At 36.8% G+C, this 19699-nt stretch overlaps 1 protein-coding gene across 3 annotated transcripts in view; it reads left to right on the plus strand.

Annotated features, from left to right (window-relative positions):
* Nucleotides 1–19699, plus strand: part of CDH12 (cadherin 12) — a 329076-nt gene that overhangs the window by 276514 nt on the left and 32863 nt on the right. For all 3 annotated transcript variants that reach the window (XM_052704301.1, XM_052704303.1, XM_052704302.1), the window contains exons 7-8: nt 6126–6313; nt 13124–13377. In XM_052704301.1, the coding sequence (XP_052560261.1) occupies nt 6126–6313; nt 13124–13377 (442 nt within the window). The remainder of the gene's footprint in view (nt 1–6125; nt 6314–13123; nt 13378–19699) is intronic.

Below are 19699 nucleotides of genomic sequence, written 5' to 3' on the forward strand. Positions count from 1 at the left end.
CGTATGTCCTGCAATTTAAATTTTATGGAGAGAATGAGTGTATTGATTTATCGCATGGTGACAGTGTGATCAATAGAATATTACCAATAGACTGACCTGATAAGTGTCAATTACATGGTGCATGGTATTCTGAAAAAGAAAAGATATTTTCTCCTGAAAATTATCCTTCTTCCCCAGCAAGCACATCTTTTAGCACACAAATGCACTGAGAAAGTCAGACTTTGCACAAATAACCATATGGAAATTGTATTCTCTTACATCAAGAGAATCCACCCCAAACAGAGAGAGACAGAAACTGTGGGTCTGAATATCCTGAGCTGAAAAAATAAACTGTTGGAGCAAGTATTTGGGAAAAAATCCCATTTCCCAAATGCTTGCTCCAACTAGGAGGATATTGAGCCCTTTGGAATTAATTTCTGACATGCAGTGGGGAGGTTTGTTTTTAGAAAGCTTTTTGACTAGAGCATTTCAGTAGAAATAAAAAACAATCAGCAAATGTTTAAGTTGAAATTTTTCAGAACACAGAAGTATACTGGATGTGATTGATTTTTCTTTTCTTCTAGCAAGGGAAGAGGAACTCAGGAATTTAACTTTTTAGCTCACCTGAGGGGCTGGCAGGGTCTTGCTCAGGAGCTGCCAGTGGTGGAGAAAGTCCATCATATGCATCACCCATTCCTTGGGTAGGATCAAACACCAAGGGACATTTGTTTCTGCTTCTTTTATGATGAATAACATCCAGGCTTTTAGCAAGTTTAAAAAGCCTAGGGAAATGTAGTCCATGCTATGTGTACACACAGAGATCCACAACAGAGACCTGAGTGTTTTCTAAAATAATTATGCTATATCTAATGAGGCTGTCCTAAATCAGACCACTGGTGCTGGAGATGGAAGAAGTCTTGCCATAAATGAAGCTATACCTATGCCTATGCCAGGTGATGTGAGCTGCATCACAGCATATTGTGACAAAACCCATCTTTTTTGCTTTTCCCTGCTCAAGGTCCCAGGCCCAACAGTTTTTAGGGCTGCAACAAGGAAAGGAATTAGTACATCTCTGTGCTGTCACAGCTTCCTCATGTTAGGAGCAGGCACACCAAATGCTGTGATCGGTTGATTAACAGTAGCTGATGTGATAGGTTAAATATACTGAGTATCTGTATTCACAGTATTCTGTGTTTTGCTTACTCCACTGTTATAATACTAACACGTAAAGATGAGCCATTGGCTTTGAATTATTCTTAAAAAGAAAGAAATTGGTGCCCTTATGACCTTCTCAGGATAAAACCTGAAATGTTTTTATCAATTTAAGATAAAATAGCTCTAGTATTCATACTAGTTTTATTTTTAAAGGAAATCTTTTTTATTTGGTTTAATTTTGTTCTTTAGGTTTGCAAAATATTATTATAATATACACAGCTGAGTTTTTTTCCCTGAGAAAACAGTAGAGATTTTGATCAAAGACAAATGATTTTATTTCACTATTGTTGACTGTAACATTTGTGTTTTTGAGGTTAATTCCAATGCAGTATTTTTAAGGAACAGAATTGAATATAGACAAAGAAGAATCAGTGGAGGATAATCTCATATGCACACAGTACATGTAGAGTGACAGTTGAGAAAAATGTTCAGATAAGATTTACTGATCAGCTGTTGGCTTGAATGCAAAGTCCTTAGATACTAACCTGGGTTACTTCCTAGTGCTTATTCTACTCACGAGATACAATGATGGATTTCATTTCTTATTCTCATTGGAATTGAAAGGTTTTTTTATTAAGTGATGATGTACCAATAACCTGCAGCTGTGGGAAAACAAGAAAACTCCAGAAAAGCACCTTTGAAAGTGAGAATCAAGTCCCAGAGCTTTTGAGTCTTAAGAACTAAAACTAATCTAGTCATGTCAAAAGAACTGTAAATGTGTGCTGAATTTCAGTCAATATGACTGATTACCTGTCACTTATCTCTCATTTCTTCCCACTGTATTTTAGAAGGTCTGCAGCAGTGTGTATTAGCTCTTAGCTCACCTCCACTTGAGCTTCTTGAACGTTTTTGAGGCACTGTAAGCATCATAGTGTCATCACTCACTTCATTTTATCATCCTCATTGATGCTGCTCAAACTGAAACTCCAAGAAAGTTTCAGTGTGGATGACAGGATACTAGGCAGGGCTGATGAAGGTCCACATGCTTAGGTTGTGTAATCATTGGGCTTCATTTCTCTAGCTTTGGATTCTTCACTATGTGTGATTGAAATTTAGTTGTGACATATTTCACAAGTTAAGCACATCAACAGATAAATGATTTTTAAATTTAAAACTATTATTTAATGATTTGCTTTCCTTAAGATTCCATTTTTGACAGACTGCAAAATCTTGACCATGCAGTACGCATTGCCACTGGTTTTCTATGTGTAAATTATTCAGACATGCACACATCACTGAAATTTGTAAAGTTCAACTTCTCAGTGCAGTCAGAGGGAAGTAAGGTCTTGCTCCTTTGATACACCCCTTGTCACTCATAGAATGAGTCATAGAATCACAGAATGACTTGGGTTGGGATCTTGTAGATCACTTTCAACCCCCCTGCCCTGGTCAGGGTTGCCACCCTCCAGCTCAAGCTGCCCAGGGCCCCATCCAACCTGGTCTTGAGCGACTCCAGGAATGAAGCATCCACAATTTCTCTGGGCAGCCTGTTCCAGAACCTCACTGCACTCTGAGTAAAGAATTTCCTCCTAATATCTAACCTAAATCTCCCCTCTTTTAGTTTAAAACCATTCTCTCTCATCTCATCTCCCTCCTTCAAGCTTCTTCAAGTTTTGGAAGGCTTCAGTGAGGTCCCTGACCCTTCCTCTTCTCCTAGCTAAACAAGTCCAATTCCTTCAGCCTTTCTTCATAGGAAAGGTGCTCCAGTCCACTGATCAACTTCATGGCCATTCTCTGCACCTGTTCCATTAGCTCTGTGTCTTTCTTGTGTTGGAGGCCTCCCAGCCCTGGATGCATACTCCAGATGGGGCATCAAACAGCAGAGAAGAGGGGACAATCACCCTGGTGACAATTTGATGCAGCCCAGGGTACAGTTGGCCATCCAGACTGCAAGCATACACTGCTGACTTGTGTCCAGTTTTTTATCCACCAGGATCCCCAAGTCCTTTTCCTCAGGGCTGCTCATCCTCTAAGAAATCCAGCAACAAAATGACCAAAAAAAAAAAAAAAAAAAAAAAAAAGCATTAAAAGGAGATTTATGCAACTAGAAGACCCATGAGAGAATCTGCAAAATTTCATAGAAATATTTAAGCAGTATAATCAGTGCTATGTAAGTTTGTCCAAGATCCTTGTCCCATAATTTATAGAAACTGCAGAGAATAAATTTTTCAGGACATTCATAGAATCATAGAATCATAATCACATTCAGAAGCAGAAAGCTTGTTTCAATGTATCTCTACAGCAAATGGAGATAGTAGTCAATACTGCAGAAATAGACAATAAAAATTGCATAATGCTTAAATATCATAGCAAATTCACAGCACAAAGTACTGCCTTCTGGAAATAGAATATTAAGGGTCTGCAAAATAATCTTTCCGGTACATTTTATGTCCAGCATGTGTAAACACTCCAAATGTCTTCTTTTCTTTACAAAGACTGTTTTCTGAAGATAAAAAGGGTTTTCATGCTATGCATTACATCCTGTTGAAATTCCTCCTTGAGCTGGCAACAATATACATTGTTTGTTCTGATTTATTTTATTCCAGTAGTATGTTGTTGAAATAGCACAATTAGTAGTTCCCACACACTATGAAAGTGCTATTGCTAGAGAAGGCTGGCAGTGTAATTACATACTGCATCTTCAGAGATCTGACTCTGGCAGAGTTGAGGATTACTTCAGAGTTTCAAATTAATCTGCATGACCCTATCTTTATTGGTTGAATTTCTGGAAGTAATGAAATGCCAAGTCATTGAAAATAACTGATAAAGGCCTAAACAATCTGAAATGAGTAATGTAGTGTTTCTTTGACTTCATCTAAGTCCCATACATTTTACAACCAGGTATAATATTTTATAGGGAAATGTTTGTTTTAATGAATCTGAGCGCTCTTCGGTTCATTAGGAATATATCAACAAGACAAAGAAGGAAAAATCTAATGCTCTTACATTTTATGTTCACCAAAAATTTGTCAGTAAAGAGCATACACTGCAGCAATGACTTCTGTGATGAGCACAAGTGTCTGTAAAAGACATGGACATCATTTCTGAAATTTCACAGTGAAAGTGGAACAGAGGGATTCAGGTGTAGGTGAAGCCCTCTTGGGTATATTTTCTTCCACCTCTTTGAAGAAATCTCCACAGCAGACACACAGTAATAAGCATATTTGCAAATGACATTATGTCACAATAGGATTTGTGATTGTCTCCTGCATACCACATCAAAATTTTGTTAGAGTCATTAAAATACAACTAAGGAATAGCTACTCAGTCTTGATAACACTGTACATCAAGGTGCTCATTTCCAGCAGTTAAAACAAGAAGACAGTGTAAATGTCCCTGCTTTGCATTACTTTAGAATAAAATGGTGAAATGATAATTACACAATCTTTTGTAGTTCAGTCAATGAATGCTACAAAGCCACACATGATAATGTCCAAATGCAGAGCTAACAGAGGCAGACTTTGCTTACGGGGATTGTCTCAAACAAATAAAGCCAGTACTGCCTTCAGATAGACTATGTAAAGTGAGTTGTAGAGGAAGGAAGCAGACAAAAATCATTTTTTCAGGGCAATCCAAGAGTCAATTAAATAGGTACTCTGGTTCAAACTATTAGCTCACAGAAAAGCAGGTTCACTCTTAGTCCAGCAATGTGAATGTCAGATTTTCCTTCACCTGGAAATACCAAGAAGCAAAAAGCTGGCACAGCATGCACTGTAAGGAGTAAACGACAAGGAGCAGCGTATGCTGTTTAATTCAGCTGCGGGATGTGGAAGTCATCTGTCCTCCTGTCAGCAGATATATAGCTTCTCAGAACCTTGTTGTGGGACATGTGACTAAACAACAGCCAGGGGGAAATCTCTGACATGTCCCCTCAGTGTGACCCCACTATTCACAGAAGCTTGTCCTCCTGTACTCCTGAGAAAGAGATGTGGATGTCCTCCTGCCTTCTCACATGCAGGGAACAAAGTCTTTGTCAGTGCTCTGCTAAGCTGATGGGGCTGCTCTGATGGAGCTGCAGGAGTATAGCAGTGACCATGAAACATGCAGTCGACAGGGCGAGGAAGGTAGGCCTCCGCCCTGCACAGTACTGTGCATCTGCATGATGTCAAACAGTGAGGGCAGCTCCTGATGGAACTGAAGTCAGGACTGGCTCAAAGTGCTTGCAGACTTTGCTTCTTGCTTTTTTTATCACTATGACCAGCACTTTTGCAAAATTGCTCTTTCTCTGAATGACAACATTTTGTCCTTACATGTTAATGATTCCTAAAAAAGTGTATGCTTTTCTGGATGTTTTTACCTTTTTCTACTCTTAGTGTTAAATAAGCGGAAAATAAAAATGTGCAGAGCTGGAGATTTACGTTTGCCCCTGTAATTTTACTAAGTGCGCCCTCTGGTGGCCAATAGGTGAACAAAGCTTTTTATGTCTTCCCCCCCCCCCCTCACAAGGAGTTGTACATGTCATTATAATACTGAGTATTACGGTAATGGGTGGAAACACTTTTTCTATTGAATTTTTCCTTTCAAGTACTTTGACATGCATAGATATGTGCTCTCAAATAAAATAAGAATTCAGATACTAAAAACTGTATTGAACATAGAAGGGTGTAAATGCTCATTGTAAACATGTGCCGTCTGTAAGTAGAATTAAGTTCAGTTGAGTTGATCATATGTGTAAATTACAAAAAGAGAGACAGAAAGACAGAAAGATGCTAAGATCCCTGCAGTCGCATTGTTCCAAAATGAGCAAGTAGGGGAAATTAGCATATTTGGTGGGTAACACATTGATCTATCTAATCCTTTGTATCCTCTAAACTTTTGGGTTTTTGATCTCATTATTTCAATTGGATGTTTTACGTCTGTTTATTTTGTATAGGCTCCATGTTTTTGCTACATTGTTTATCTCGAGATTGAATTTTACTACTTTCTTGCAGGTATCTTTCATTTGAAAGTGCCCGAGTCCTCTCATGTTGGTTCTGCTATTGGAAGAATCAGAGCTGTGGATCCTGACTTTGGGGAAAATGCAGAAATTGAGTACAACATAGTTCCAGGAGATGGAGGTAACTTGTTTGACATCACAACAGATGAGAACACCCAGGAAGGAGTCATCAAACTTAAAAAGGTATGTGGCAAAGATGTGTTGTGTGTACCCATGGCTCAAATGAGAAGCTAAGAAAGAATTATTTTATGGAAGTATTTGCTTTAAAATTGTGGGGGGAATACTGTGGTTCGGAACATTAAGTGAAGAAGTAATGTTTTACATTTAGGATCATATATTTCATTTTTTATTTGTAAGAATTTTGGTTTGATTTTTTTAAACATTTTATGCTTATTATTTTTAATAATAAAACTTCTGTTCAATACTTTGGTGATCACAATTCTTAATTGGATTAGAAGACTTGCAGATGGTTTCAAAGCCACTGGTCCTACCTCTAGTCTCCTTTTACTGTCCCAAATGGATGATTTTCAGATATTCATTTGAGGGAGTAAACCCCAACTTAGCTGTTGATAATGTCTCTATGTACTAGAAGAAAAAAAATAAAAGGAAAGATTATTAAATATATTGATTTCAAAGACAGAGAGAATAAACATTGTTTGGAATGTGATGATTAAAGTATTCACGAAGAGAGACCCAAAATAAGGACGATCACATTTTAACCAATAGCACTTTATAGGAATTTTAGAACATATAATTGACCCACAATTTGAGGGGTGGAGGGGGGAGTGATAAATAACACAGTGAATGCTGTATACAGATATGTTATTCATTGTATTCATTTTGCTGATTTGTTTAGTCTTTCCAGTAATAATTTACAGCATATCTGAAACCTTAGAGTGCGTTTGTAATAGCAGGAGGATCTTGTAATCAATAAGTTGGTTGATGTTGCCAGAGGGAAATGTTAGAGTATTAATCTATGTTAGAGTGTATTCTGTGCCAAAAACATGAGGAGGAAAAAAATGAAAAATAATGATCCTAGTACCCTCCTAATCTTCATCACAACAAGTCTGGGAACTGTGACGGGCTGCAGAGATCAGGGAGACTATCTTTGTTCTATGCAGGAGCATGAAAAAAAGATAAATTTTAACACATGGATTCTTCAGCAATAAGTGCCTTTATATAGATCCTAGATCTTACCCTTCATGTTTTGTGGTTTTGTTTTTGTTTTTTGTTTGTTTTTTTTTCTTAAGTAGAAAGTCCCTTTCACTAATCCATAAATGTTTCAGGTGTTTAAGACATTTTGGAATCACCCACAATCCATCCGATTTCTGTGCTGGATTCTGAGTTAAACAAAAGCAGTCCAGATTTTTAAGCTCAGATGTCTTTTAATCTTTTCTACACTTGTAGCAATACAGACATATTTTCATGGGTTGTAGTTTCCAGATTTTCAGAAGTGCTGGACATTCACATTTCAATAGACAACTACTAAAATTCATGCTACTGATATTGTACCTGCAGCAGCACTATTTATTTGCCTGCAAAGAAGCAATTTCAAAACACTTATTTGACCTTCTGGGATGACACAAGTACTTACCTTAGGTATGTACTTAAATAATTCTTTAAATCAGAGTCAGTGAATGAATAGGATCAACACTGTGAATTATAAGTAATACTCAGTAAAAACAGTTAATGAAAAGTGTGCTTTAAAAGCAAATTAGCACTTGTTTCTGTACCACAGCATACTCCAATGTTGTATGTACTGCAGTAATCCATCACTGAGCCATTTCAAGTACATCTTTGTCATTTATAAATTTTCCTTATATTTTTCCTGAAAATTTTTTTGCATGCAGAAAAATGTCAGCTATTGCACAGATGCCTTTTGATTGCATTGTTATGCAAAAAATCCCATGGAGCCATTTCTTTATCAAAATCAAGAAAGTGGAAGCCTTCCTGGACTACGTTTACATTGGTGGAAGGAACATTTGCTAACAAAAAGCCTAATTGCTCTTTTCAGCACATTAAGAGAATTGCTGGCGACAAAAGCCCATTTACAGTGTCTCAGACATTGAATAAGCATGACCAGCTAAAACTGGGCAAGGTACATGTCTTAAATCATTCATCTAGGTTGCTAGTTTATTTGCATGCTGTGATCCAATATAAGCTTGATTACTGCTGCTCTTGCACTATTTACATATTTTAAAATTTGAATGCAATTTATTGTCTTCTGCCAAAGAAATGATAAAAGTGCCATTTAGCACCACTGTGTGGATAGTACTGTAATTGCTTCCTCTCCTTCTTAAAATAAGTAAATAAATAAATGAATAAATCATGTTTTGAACTGAAGAAGGAGGAATTGTCTGGCTTTAGGATACAAGAATCTGGCATACTAGGGATAGAATGGCCAGTCTCTTCCCTTGTCCAGCCCTGTCCTCTACTGTGTTTTTGGGTTTTATGCTTATGTAATACCTGTCATCCTACCTGGTTACTCAAAAAAAGACACAGAGCATAAACTGAAAGAAGTGGGGAGCCAGAAGGGACCGATTTCCTCTGGACCAATGTATAGTGGGCATAGAGCAGTTCTCCCATGTATAGGAGAAGTCAGATCTCGACAAGCTCCTGGTTCTTTCTAAACTGAGATCTATAAAGACCACATACAGCAGGAAATAGAAAACAGAAGGATCCAAACTTTGCTGCACAGTTAGCCCTAGCTTTAATTAAGCCAAGGATAAATGCACAGAAGCCTCAGCATAAGCCAGAAATTGGGCAGGATTCAAGTATTGACCCTGACTCAGACACTACTTTTCTAATCAAAATGTCCCAAAAACCCAGGAGAGAGATGTTTCTGGTCTCCTTCCAGGTTCAGTCCTGCTGTGCTGAAAGCAGCCCCTTTTTCCTTCTCCATGCTACATATTCTTTGCAAAAATTGTTTGCCACATGGTCATGAGTAACTGGAAGCATCTCCCTTGCCTATGTGCTATACTCCAAATATGACACTTCAACTCCTCCTCAGGCAGCAGACAGGAGATTCCCAGATGCTGGTTGACTTCTCCCCTTCTCTGCATACAGAACACACATTCATTTTACCCACTTTCCATTAAATGTCTGAGCACTCAAGATTTGACCAGATCTGCTGCGCTTGTTGTAGGTTTGTTGTAGAGATCTCTCTCTCTTTTTTTTTTTTTTTTTAAACTGTGTGTTCTCATCTCTATAACTGATGAATGTTTCTGTTTGACCCGGAGATTCCTTTAACTAACATACTCCGTAGCACTAGCTATTTACTAAAGCTATTTAAAATCCATTGCAGAAATACAACTAGTGAAAAGTGTCAGTGCACAGCAGCGAATGGTCTAATAGCTTGCATTTCACATATAACAACTCAGAGCCATTTTTAAGTGGAAAGCATTACTAGGCTTTCTGACAGGCACATGAGACAGAGTATGGAAGACAAGTCTAAGATAGCACTCGCTTCCTCTCAGTGCAGAACACAGTTCTGCTGCCTATAACTAATCATAGGTCTTGGGATTTACAGTCTCTTTCCTTGGCTTTTCTGTTGTTGTAGTTGTAGATCATGAATGGCTATATAACAAACAATATTATTGTCTCCAGAAATTTCTGGAGTTTTCAGCCCTGCCTCTTCGTGAAGACTAAACTTACAGGGTAGTCCTTTTTATGCCCTAGCTGTGCTTCTCATTAGAACTTATTATATTTTTGTCCCTTTTTTTCTATTTCAGTTCTTTAATATAAGTGTATATAGATACAAGATGCAAAATGCATTAAAAGTACAAATAAAATGAGAAGCATGTATCAGTCTTTCTTCACCACTATCTTCAGTACAGAAAACTGTAATGTTTACAAAGAAATTTATTTTTAAACTAGTTTTTTCTGTGTTTTCCTAATTATACTAAACAAACCCGTTCATGGTACTTCCTGACTGAAAGATAACGTGATTTGTCTTTATGTGTTATTTAATTTTGGGATTTGTGAAACACCTTTGCTGCACACAGCTGTGTATATGCTGATAGCTGATATGCTGATAGTTGCTCTATGCAACTTCATAGAGCAGCTTAAAGCCATGACAGAAAAGACAAGAATGAATAGAGGGGGACACATACATCTGTTCTGACACTGGCACGTAGAGTATCAAGTAGAAGTACTCCCATAGTTGCTGAGTAGTCCACAGATAGTTAAAAGCTTCCTTAGTTTTATCTGTAGTGCTGTTTACTCTGGGCAAAAATCCTACTTATTCTAAAATGAAAGCCTTGGTCAAACAGTTGTTTTTGTTGTTGTTGTTGTTGTTTTGTTATGGTTTTTTTTGTTTGTTTGTTTGTTTTTTTTTTTCTATAATTATCTCTTAATCTTTAAGACGTTTTTTTTAAGAATGGAACATTCTCCCTAACATTCTACTGGGTTTGTATCCTTAACAGCTTTCCAGACTGTAAATGAACATGGAACTGGGTACTATCTGCTAAAATTAGGTTTCAATCACTCATTTCTTTCATAGATCTTAGTGATAATCTATTAAATAAGGCATATAAATAAATGCTATTCTAACATCTTCAAAACTAAAGCCCCATTTTTGTTTTTCTGAGAGCTAGGCAGACTTTGAATGTTTTCTGTTTTCAAAGGCAGGCTCTAAGCATAACAGATGAATGCCAAAACTTGAGACTGTCAGTATGTATATGCATGGATCGACCGTGCAAAACTGGGTACAGAACTGATCAGAAGATGGCCTTCCCACAAACACAATCATTTTAAACCATACTCATTTACTGCATGACATGTTGCACAAAATATTTTTCATTTTGAAATTAAATCCTGTTTACTGCTTGCAGTCTTCCCACCTTTCCACAGGCATGTGAGCTGCAGGTCGATCTCCTGTATATTAAAAGGCTATAGTCTGCTGTTTTGTGGGAGTCTGTCACTGATTCCTTCCTGTGGTGATGGCTCAGCTCTTTCAGACTGTGTCTTCTTATTTTGAGTGCCATCTGTGCTTTGAATACTGTTTAACCTCCAACTATATTTGTCTGTCCATAGGAGGACAGAAGGAGAGAACTGGTTGCTTACATTACAAAGGGAAAATGTGTTTCTTTCTTGGCAAACTGTCTTTTCAAAAATGTACCACAGCATTTCTTCATAGTACTTGGGAGGGATAAGTAAAGCAGAAACTGTGTCTGGTTTCTAGATATTGTGCTGTAAAATATGCCGAGAACTGCCTGGAATTTTATTTCTTTCTGTCCATCCCAAGACAAGGATTGTGTTCCTTACATCATGAAAGTTGTGTACTGGGCATTCCCATGGACCAGGAACTGGTACTTCTGCCTTTAACTCTGCCTTCAAGGACCACATTTAAATAGCTTCTTGTTACTAACACACCTGTCTTCAAATATACTTGAGCATAAGAGGAATCAGGTTTTGTGCATTTTGAGGGGGTATGGCCAATGCAAGCAAGGCATCAGTTAGAATTACTATTTATCCGGGAGCTTAGATTTCTTGTTTACTCTGTTTTAATCTTTTTCTCTAGCTTAACCCCTCGTAACTACTTATTTTCCACTCCAGACTGGTTCTGTGAACTCCAGGTTTTCTTCTCCTAAAATATTTTTTAATAGATATTACAATCTACTGTATAAAGATTTGTTTTGCTTGCTCATTTGGGGGGATTTTTTGGTAATATACAACAGTGAACATGAATATTATAGAATATTCATTCTATTAAAATTATAATGTTTTTCATAAGAATTTTAAAGCATTATGCTAGCATCGCAGCAAATGTAAATCAAAGTAACTCCACTGATTTTAATGGAGCTGCCTCAATTTACACCAACCAGGCATCTGGTCAATTATGTCTTGTTGTGTAAAGGACAGAAAATGGCATAATTTAAATCTATCCCAGCTGTGACAAATAGCTGGAAACACTGTGGTAATGACGTCTAGAGAAAAAAAAATAATAAATTAAAAAAAAAAAAAAAAAAAAAAAAAAGATGTTAGAGCTCCTACACTTGTGATCCTGCCCTCTTTTCTAGATATCCTTTCACATTTGGAAAATTTCTATCTCGACAATTATAGGCAGAAGCCACTAGGTGCCAGTCTTACCCAGATGTCAGGAAAATCTTCCTTAACTAATATTAAGAACATGAAAGCCAATGCTGCAAAACCCTTTAACTGAAAATAAAGCTTTTGTGTCTTTTCAACTAAATATCACTGCATTAAGGTTTCAAGATGATTGCTTTTCTAAAACCAAAGATACTAAATTGACGTATATTGACACAAACCCATATGAAAACAACCTAACTGAAGAATGCATTTCCATCAAAAACTCAGATAGGTACAAAAGCTGCTATGATGCCTTCAAGGTGGTAGCAGTTATACCTTGGATCTTAAGGCAGACTAAAGACTGCATTTTCCACATACGTGCTTCTCAAATATACCTCTTGAATAGCAGTTCACTGCTAAGATAACTGTTTTACAGGAATTCACACTGCAAGTCTTATGTGAAAGTTGATTTGACCCATTATTATAGCAGGGTTTTCACTTGAAATCATTTATATTGTTGTCATGTTTCCCTTTTCGGCTAAAAGAAGTTCAAATCTTCTGTTAATGAACTAGATCAGCTGGGGATGGCTTACTGCCTGTGCATGGAAACTGTGAATGCTGATCTCCAACTAGCATGCACATAGCTCTTTTGCAAAAGGTAAACTTCAGACAGTTAATTTCAGACATTTACAGAAACTGTTTACATCCATGTCTGTCATTCTGATTTTTTTTTAATGTGAAAAAGCAGTCAAGATCAATCTAGACTATTTCAGAAACCACCTTAGCATGAGATGTCCTATCTATTCCTCTTCAGTGACTACAAAACAAATTTAAATGATCAGTACAGAAGCTGAAGTTTACACTGAAGACATCTTAATTTGTAACAGATTAATCCTACCATGGTGAATTTGCAAAATTTAATTTTTAGTCAGGGCTGATATTTTGCTTTTGTTCTTTCCACAGCCATTAGACTTTGAAACAAAAAAGGCATATACCTTTAAAGTAGAGGCTTCCAATCTCCATCTTGACCATCGATTTCACTCAGTGGGTCCATTCAAAGACACTGCCACTGTCAAGATAAACGTGTTGGACATGGATGAGCCTCCAGTTTTCAGCAAGCCTTTGTATACAATGGAGGTGTATGAGGACACTCCTGTGGGGACAATCATAGGGGCAGTGACAGCACAAGACCTCGATGCTGGCAGCAGTTCGATTAGGTAAGAAAGCTTTTCCTCCTTCAGTCACTCTCAGGCAGGCCAAACTGCTGTTGACACTGGATTCAGTAGCAAAGAGCTTAGTAAGAAGACAGAAATTTTTTAAAGTCTGTCACAGTGACAGGTAAATGTTGCTAAAATAAAACAAAACAAAACAAAACAAAATTGAAAAGAAATGCTAGTTTAGATGATTTAGCTGGAAAAATATAATTAAGTGTGGGTAGTTTTGTATCATACAAGATCATACAAGTTACCATGCAGTGACACGGTTTCAGAGATTGTGTCCTGAGACTAAAGAAGTAAAAACGTTTTGTCTGATGTCAGGATCTTACACAAAAGCTGCTCTGAAAAGTGAAAAAGCAGGCTGTACATTCCGTGTCAACAGGTGACACTGAGTGCTGCCCCTTTCACAGAAACCACTCAGTCTTTACTTCCAGCAAAGAACAAATTTTTTAATAAATAATTGTTACATCTGTCTTGGCTGAGATGGTGAGGATGTGATTGCTGACCTACATGGCTGTGCTCAGCAGTTCTTAGCTTGCCAGCAAAACCTTCTGCTTACTGGTATAGCTTGCTTTCCTGAAATCAGAGAGAGAGAGAGGAGCTACTATACAAATGTTATGTATTGATTTTGCTCACGTATTTCCAGCCTTGCTAGAAATTTTGTAGCAAACCAGAATTATGCACCAACAAAGAAGCTCCTGTGCAAAAATACTGTAAGGTATAGGAAGTCATTATGCATACTTCCAGTGCAAATCTATGCTGGTTGTACAAATTTATGCTGGATCTACTTGACTTCAGGAAATATTTTCAGTTGCAGAATGTAAAAAGGAATACTACAGATGTAATAGAAGTCTTCAACTTTTGAATATTAATGTTTATCAGATGGAACTATGATCAAATAATAAAATGTTACTCTTGGCTATGAAGTATACAGACATTACTGCATGCATAACCATTCAAACTTTGTATTCCAAATGAAATGATTGATTACAAATTTAATTTGGACTATTTAACATAATCCATGTTTATTAACTATGTATATTTTAACTCAGCATTGATATTCCTAAAATGCAAAATGCATTTTAGATTATCTGTTGTATTCCTTTGAAAAAAATGTAACGTGAAAGTGTCCAGCTCCTGCTTCATTAACCCACTATTAATTATTGCTTAAATATTACTATTGTTGTTTGCTCCCGTTTTTTAAAAATACATCCTTAATTATTTTCTAATACAGAGAAGTATTTAGTTGTGGGTCTGTGTCACATTGCTGTCCTGACAAAGGATTAAGACATTCTACAACAAAGGCAGTGATGGGAACCTTTTCCCCCAGTGGTAGCCTAACAAAATAGTCCCACTGTGTCATTGAAAACAACGTTGTATCTTGAAACCAGATAGCAATCTCTGTAATCACATTGTTGAGCAGTTTTTGTACTACAGGAGAATCATCATTTCTCAATGGAAGATTTGTTTGTTTTCTACACAACTCCCTGCTAGGAGATTCAAGTATTTTAAATACTGGTTTGCAACTACACAGGAGATATCAGCATTTCAAGGTGGTTTCTCCATACATAGAGCCCAGTAATACTGAATCCTAAGCCATTCTTAGGTGTTCAGGCAAATTTTTTTAATCCTGAAATGATTATTTGGGGGTCCAAATTCTCATTTATGGTTAAAAAATGAGGAATATTACAAAATAGTCTTATATTCCAGCCTAACTTTTCTACTTACTGACCATGAGCACTTGCAAACTACAGAACTACTCCCAGCATTACTTACTGAATTCAGATGGTTCATGAGTGAAAGATATGAACTATGATCTAGTATTAGAGATTTCTTAGAGGGGCCTGTTCCTACCTAGAATTAAGTCTCACATTGTATTCAATGGACTTTGGAGGGAGGTACTTTGCTTTAAGAGAAGAGATTGGTTCCAGCAAGTCAGGTGACATTCAGTAAAGATCAAGCTAGAAATCTCTCAATGCAGTTTTCTTAGTCCAGCTTTTTAAGATGACTTTAATTTCTATAAATTTTCACATGTCAATCCTGAAATCTCTTATTTAGTTCTCATTTATCTGAGGATAGATCTGATTCTCCATATTGAATTTGATCTTCTGCAGTTTGAATTCAGTGATAAACCTTGTACTAATCCAATACAGGTCTGATTGTGATTTTATGCCCTGGAAGAAATTGCCTGTATTCAAGTGCTGACTTTTTATCCAAGTAAAAATTTTTTACTGCTGTGTTAGTGACCAATAGTCCATGAGTTTAATATTCTTAATACATATGAAGAAATTCAATGATTGTAAGTTGGAAAGACATAAATTTGGTTCAAAACATTGCATGTGGTTATAATTTTGAAGCTCACCTTAAGTGATTACTGTCTTTCAGCTGCTTAAAATGAGGTTTGTCTCATAGACGTAAAGAATGGCTGCAACAGTTTCTTCATGTTTTAAGCAGGAGTCTCAACATGTTCCAAGTAAATATGCTATCTAAACAAACATGGAAAAGCAAGTGACGTTCTCTGAGGCAACAGACCATGCCATTTTCTGGGTGGCATAGTCTCTATACCAATTAGTTCAATTTCTCTGAAATGTTTTCCTACAGCAGTTTGGCCATTAAGATACCCATTACAATGACAACAAAGTCAACAACCTGCCAAACAATAGATGGGGAAAAAAGACAAATCTGCACTGTATGCAACAGAAGGCAAAATTCTGGGAAACAGAGCTCACATGAAAGGAAGCAGAACAATGTAATCCATGTCATCTGACAAAAACTTCTTTAGCTAGACTTATCAGGAAAGGAGAGATAACAGTAAGAGTGAAGACTGTAAGAAAAATATTTTGCTGGAAGCCATTAAAAACATTCAGGACTGTATACTTCTTTTTTTTCCTGTAAATGGAACCAAGTTGTAAGAACAGGAATTTTAAACAAGTTTGTTTTGCTGGATGGTATTTGCTAGGAAAGATAAAATGAAGAGCAGTGCACACAATCAATAAAAAACAAGAAGCTAAGCATGAGGAGAAAAGGGGCCACAAGTATTCAGCACCTGCAAGGGTGACTGTCTTTGAAGCTATTTTGGAGCATTACTCCACAGCACCTGATTTTCAAACTGCATTAAATCTGGAGTTTATTTATCTCAGAAGAGCTATTTTGTCAATTTCTATTTTCTCCACAGTGCTGCAAGAAATGATCTGCATAAGCGCTAAGATTAAGTCTTAAGTACTTTGCGGACATTAGAAATCCCTAAGCCCTTCTGAAAAGAACAATGAGCTCATGCTATTCTCAGACTCCTTGTTTGCAATGGCTGTAAATTGTCTATGAGGGGAAAAAAAACGTTGTGAAGCTCATGACAATGTATGTTATTTATGAGTATGCAAATGTTTTAAAATTCATTACTTCTGGTGCAAGGGATGCTAGAACTTTACAAAAATCACTTCTGCATGCATACATACTTTATGGATGCTAGAGACAGGTATTTAAACAACAACAAATTAAAATGAATGGCAAAACAGTGTTAGATGCAATGCTATCTAGAATAGGGAACTTTATCTAGCATTGTATGTGAAGTTTAGCAAATTTACACCAACACCTTTGAAGCTGTCAGATTTCTTAGGATCTGATCTTCTGGCATAAGACATGAAAGGATTTTTGCTCCTGGTGTGAACTCCAGATATGACTCCAATTACAATGAGTATAATATTCCTAGCCATAGAACTGCCCTTCAGATCTCTGTTTGACTCAGGAGCTTTGTCTTACAAACCAGGAGAACCACTCAAAGCAAGAAAGCTGTGGGAACTGAATTATCCTGCCCAAGTTTGGAATCAAGGAACCATGATATTAAAAGATAAATAAATCATGTACTAGACACAGGTCAGTCCTTCTCTTAGTATCTTGGGATCAAGACCATTTTGCCAGCACGAGCTTCCAAAGAAAAAGCCTTATTTATTTTCAGAACTAGTTCACGCTGGTTCAGAAATTGTTATGGGTAGGGTCTGTTTTCACAGTGCAATGCTTTGTCAAATAAAGACTAGGAAAATAGAAATAATAAGTTTTTTCCTTAAACTGTATTTTTAATGTTCAAGCACAGGCAAGATAAAGTTACCTGTGTAACAGGATATTACTTGAATTTCTAATCCCATAGATCTTCTGAATTGTTTGTGTGTGTATGTGCACTTTTTATATTTGCTTTTTCTTCAAAGCAATGACTCCTATTCTATGGCATCAAAATGTTTCTCATAGCTGCATATATACATGGAAAAACTGGAAGGTTTGTTTCCAGCACCTCATTTTGTTTCAGCTTAATTCCCGCTATTCAGCAGTCACAGAAATGGAAAGTATCTGCTTTGACTTTACTGTGAAGCAAGATGAGTGTAATATTAATTCCTTTCATAACAGTTTACATTAATATGCTTTGTTTCACATTTGCAATAGAATATGTACCCAAGAGCATTCAGGTACGTGGCTCATTGACAAGTGACACAGTAATATCAATTGAAGAACTGCAGTGCCTTGTTCCAGAAATCAAATGGAGCTGCTCCTGTAGCCACTACGAGAAAAGCGCAGTTTTGTTTTAACCTTAGTCTGAAATATGTATCCTTAAGGCTGAAGGGAACACATGCCATTCCTTGCTGGGGATGGTAAACATTTTATTCATTGGCCTTGTGTGATATTGCAGCATGTACACTGCGAACAGCAAGAGACTTTAGCTGTGGAACACTCCTTCACATTTTGGAGCAGATGCAGATTTTTCGGTCTGTGTGGGTTTTTATAAGACTAGCAGGAACATGGAGTAAAGGTAAATATCTTCTGGCCCAAATGATCAAATGTATGCTAGGGGAAAGTTATATCTTTACAAGTACCAGATTGCTAGGATTCTTTTGACACGCAATTATTATTATTATTTTCCCTAGATCTACTTCTGGAGCAGTTGCAGCTGCAAATTTTATTTCCCAAATCCAGCAAGGCAAAATCAAATTAAATCAGGCTTTAAAATTGACGAAGGCAGGTAACCTTTATTTATAGTTAGGAAATTCTCAATTTACTGATGCTTGTGAAGAACAGCGAGTGATCTCCCGTTGGCATATGCAATCATATTAAGCTTTTGAAAGTCAGGAGTTTGGAAGTAAAAGTATATGTAGACAAAGTATGTAAGAAGTTTAGGCACTACTGCTTTCAGTGATTGACCTGTTTGTAGAGAAAATGGATGCTGAAAATCAAGAGTACATTCAGCTCAAAGGCAGAAAAAAAGGAACTTGGCAGGGAAAGCTTTTAAATTAACTGAGAATACCTAAGAAGCCAGAAAGAAAGGAAAGAAGCAATATGACTGTAATAGCTCTGGTTTACTTCACAGCACTTGTACCACCTGGTGATGTGATCTTACAAAGCTGGTTCATATCCCAGAGCACAAACTGTCATTTTATTTCAGCTCATATAATAGTCTTTTTAGTTTCTGATCAAGAGCTGTTACTCCAAATTTCTCCAGCAATGGATTTTTCAAACATTCTAAAAAGCAATTGTGAGATTAAAGCAGAGGTTTAATGGTTGCAGCCATGTCACCTCAAGCTGTGACCTTCTCATGGCTCAACACAAACAGAATTATGAAGGGTCAGGTCTTAAACCAATATCTAAGCAAAGCTTATCTGCTTCATGTAACATTGTCAGTTGGTTATTCTGCACAGTCATAAACAGAGTCAAACTTGAAATATTATTTCTGTTATAAATTTAAGATTCCCAGTATTTTTAATTATAGATCTTATGGCCTTTTCCGTAAGAATGCATATTTTAACCATTGTGATATAAGCAGATTTCAAGTTCTAGCAGTCTGAATTTCTCCTTTAGTTGTTTGTAAACATATATTTACTTTTCTGACCTGAAATGATCTAGTTTATGGCTGTGATTAAATAATTATTGCCTTTAAGCAAGAGTTCCTTATATATTTGGTCATTTGTTTGCTTGTAAGCTCTTTAACATCCTTTAAACATTTTTTTTTAAAGACACGTTTTAGTATCTACATGCAAAGAAATTTCAGTCTCACACTGATTGCAGACCTGTGGATGGATCTCATGTGCTTCTATTTTCCCCTTTCCAGCTGGGATAATAGCACAGAATCATTCCAGCTGGCTCTGGATGTGAGAGGAGCAAAGCTAAACAGAACACAGTGCTGAGGTTCAGTATGGCTAAACAGAAAAGGAATGTTGCAGAGGCAGTAAGAAACAAAAAAATGTAGACTGTGGAGGAAAAGTGACACGGAAATTCCAGTTCATATAGGAGGAGAGCAGAATCAATTTTAGAGGCAAATTACTGGACTTGACATGACTTGTGT

The sequence above is a fragment of the Tympanuchus pallidicinctus genome, unplaced genomic scaffold (genome assembly GCF_026119805.1).
Source record: "Tympanuchus pallidicinctus isolate F22 unplaced genomic scaffold, pur_lepc_1.0 scaffold5, whole genome shotgun sequence".
Taxonomy (NCBI): Eukaryota; Metazoa; Chordata; class Aves; order Galliformes; family Phasianidae; genus Tympanuchus; species Tympanuchus pallidicinctus.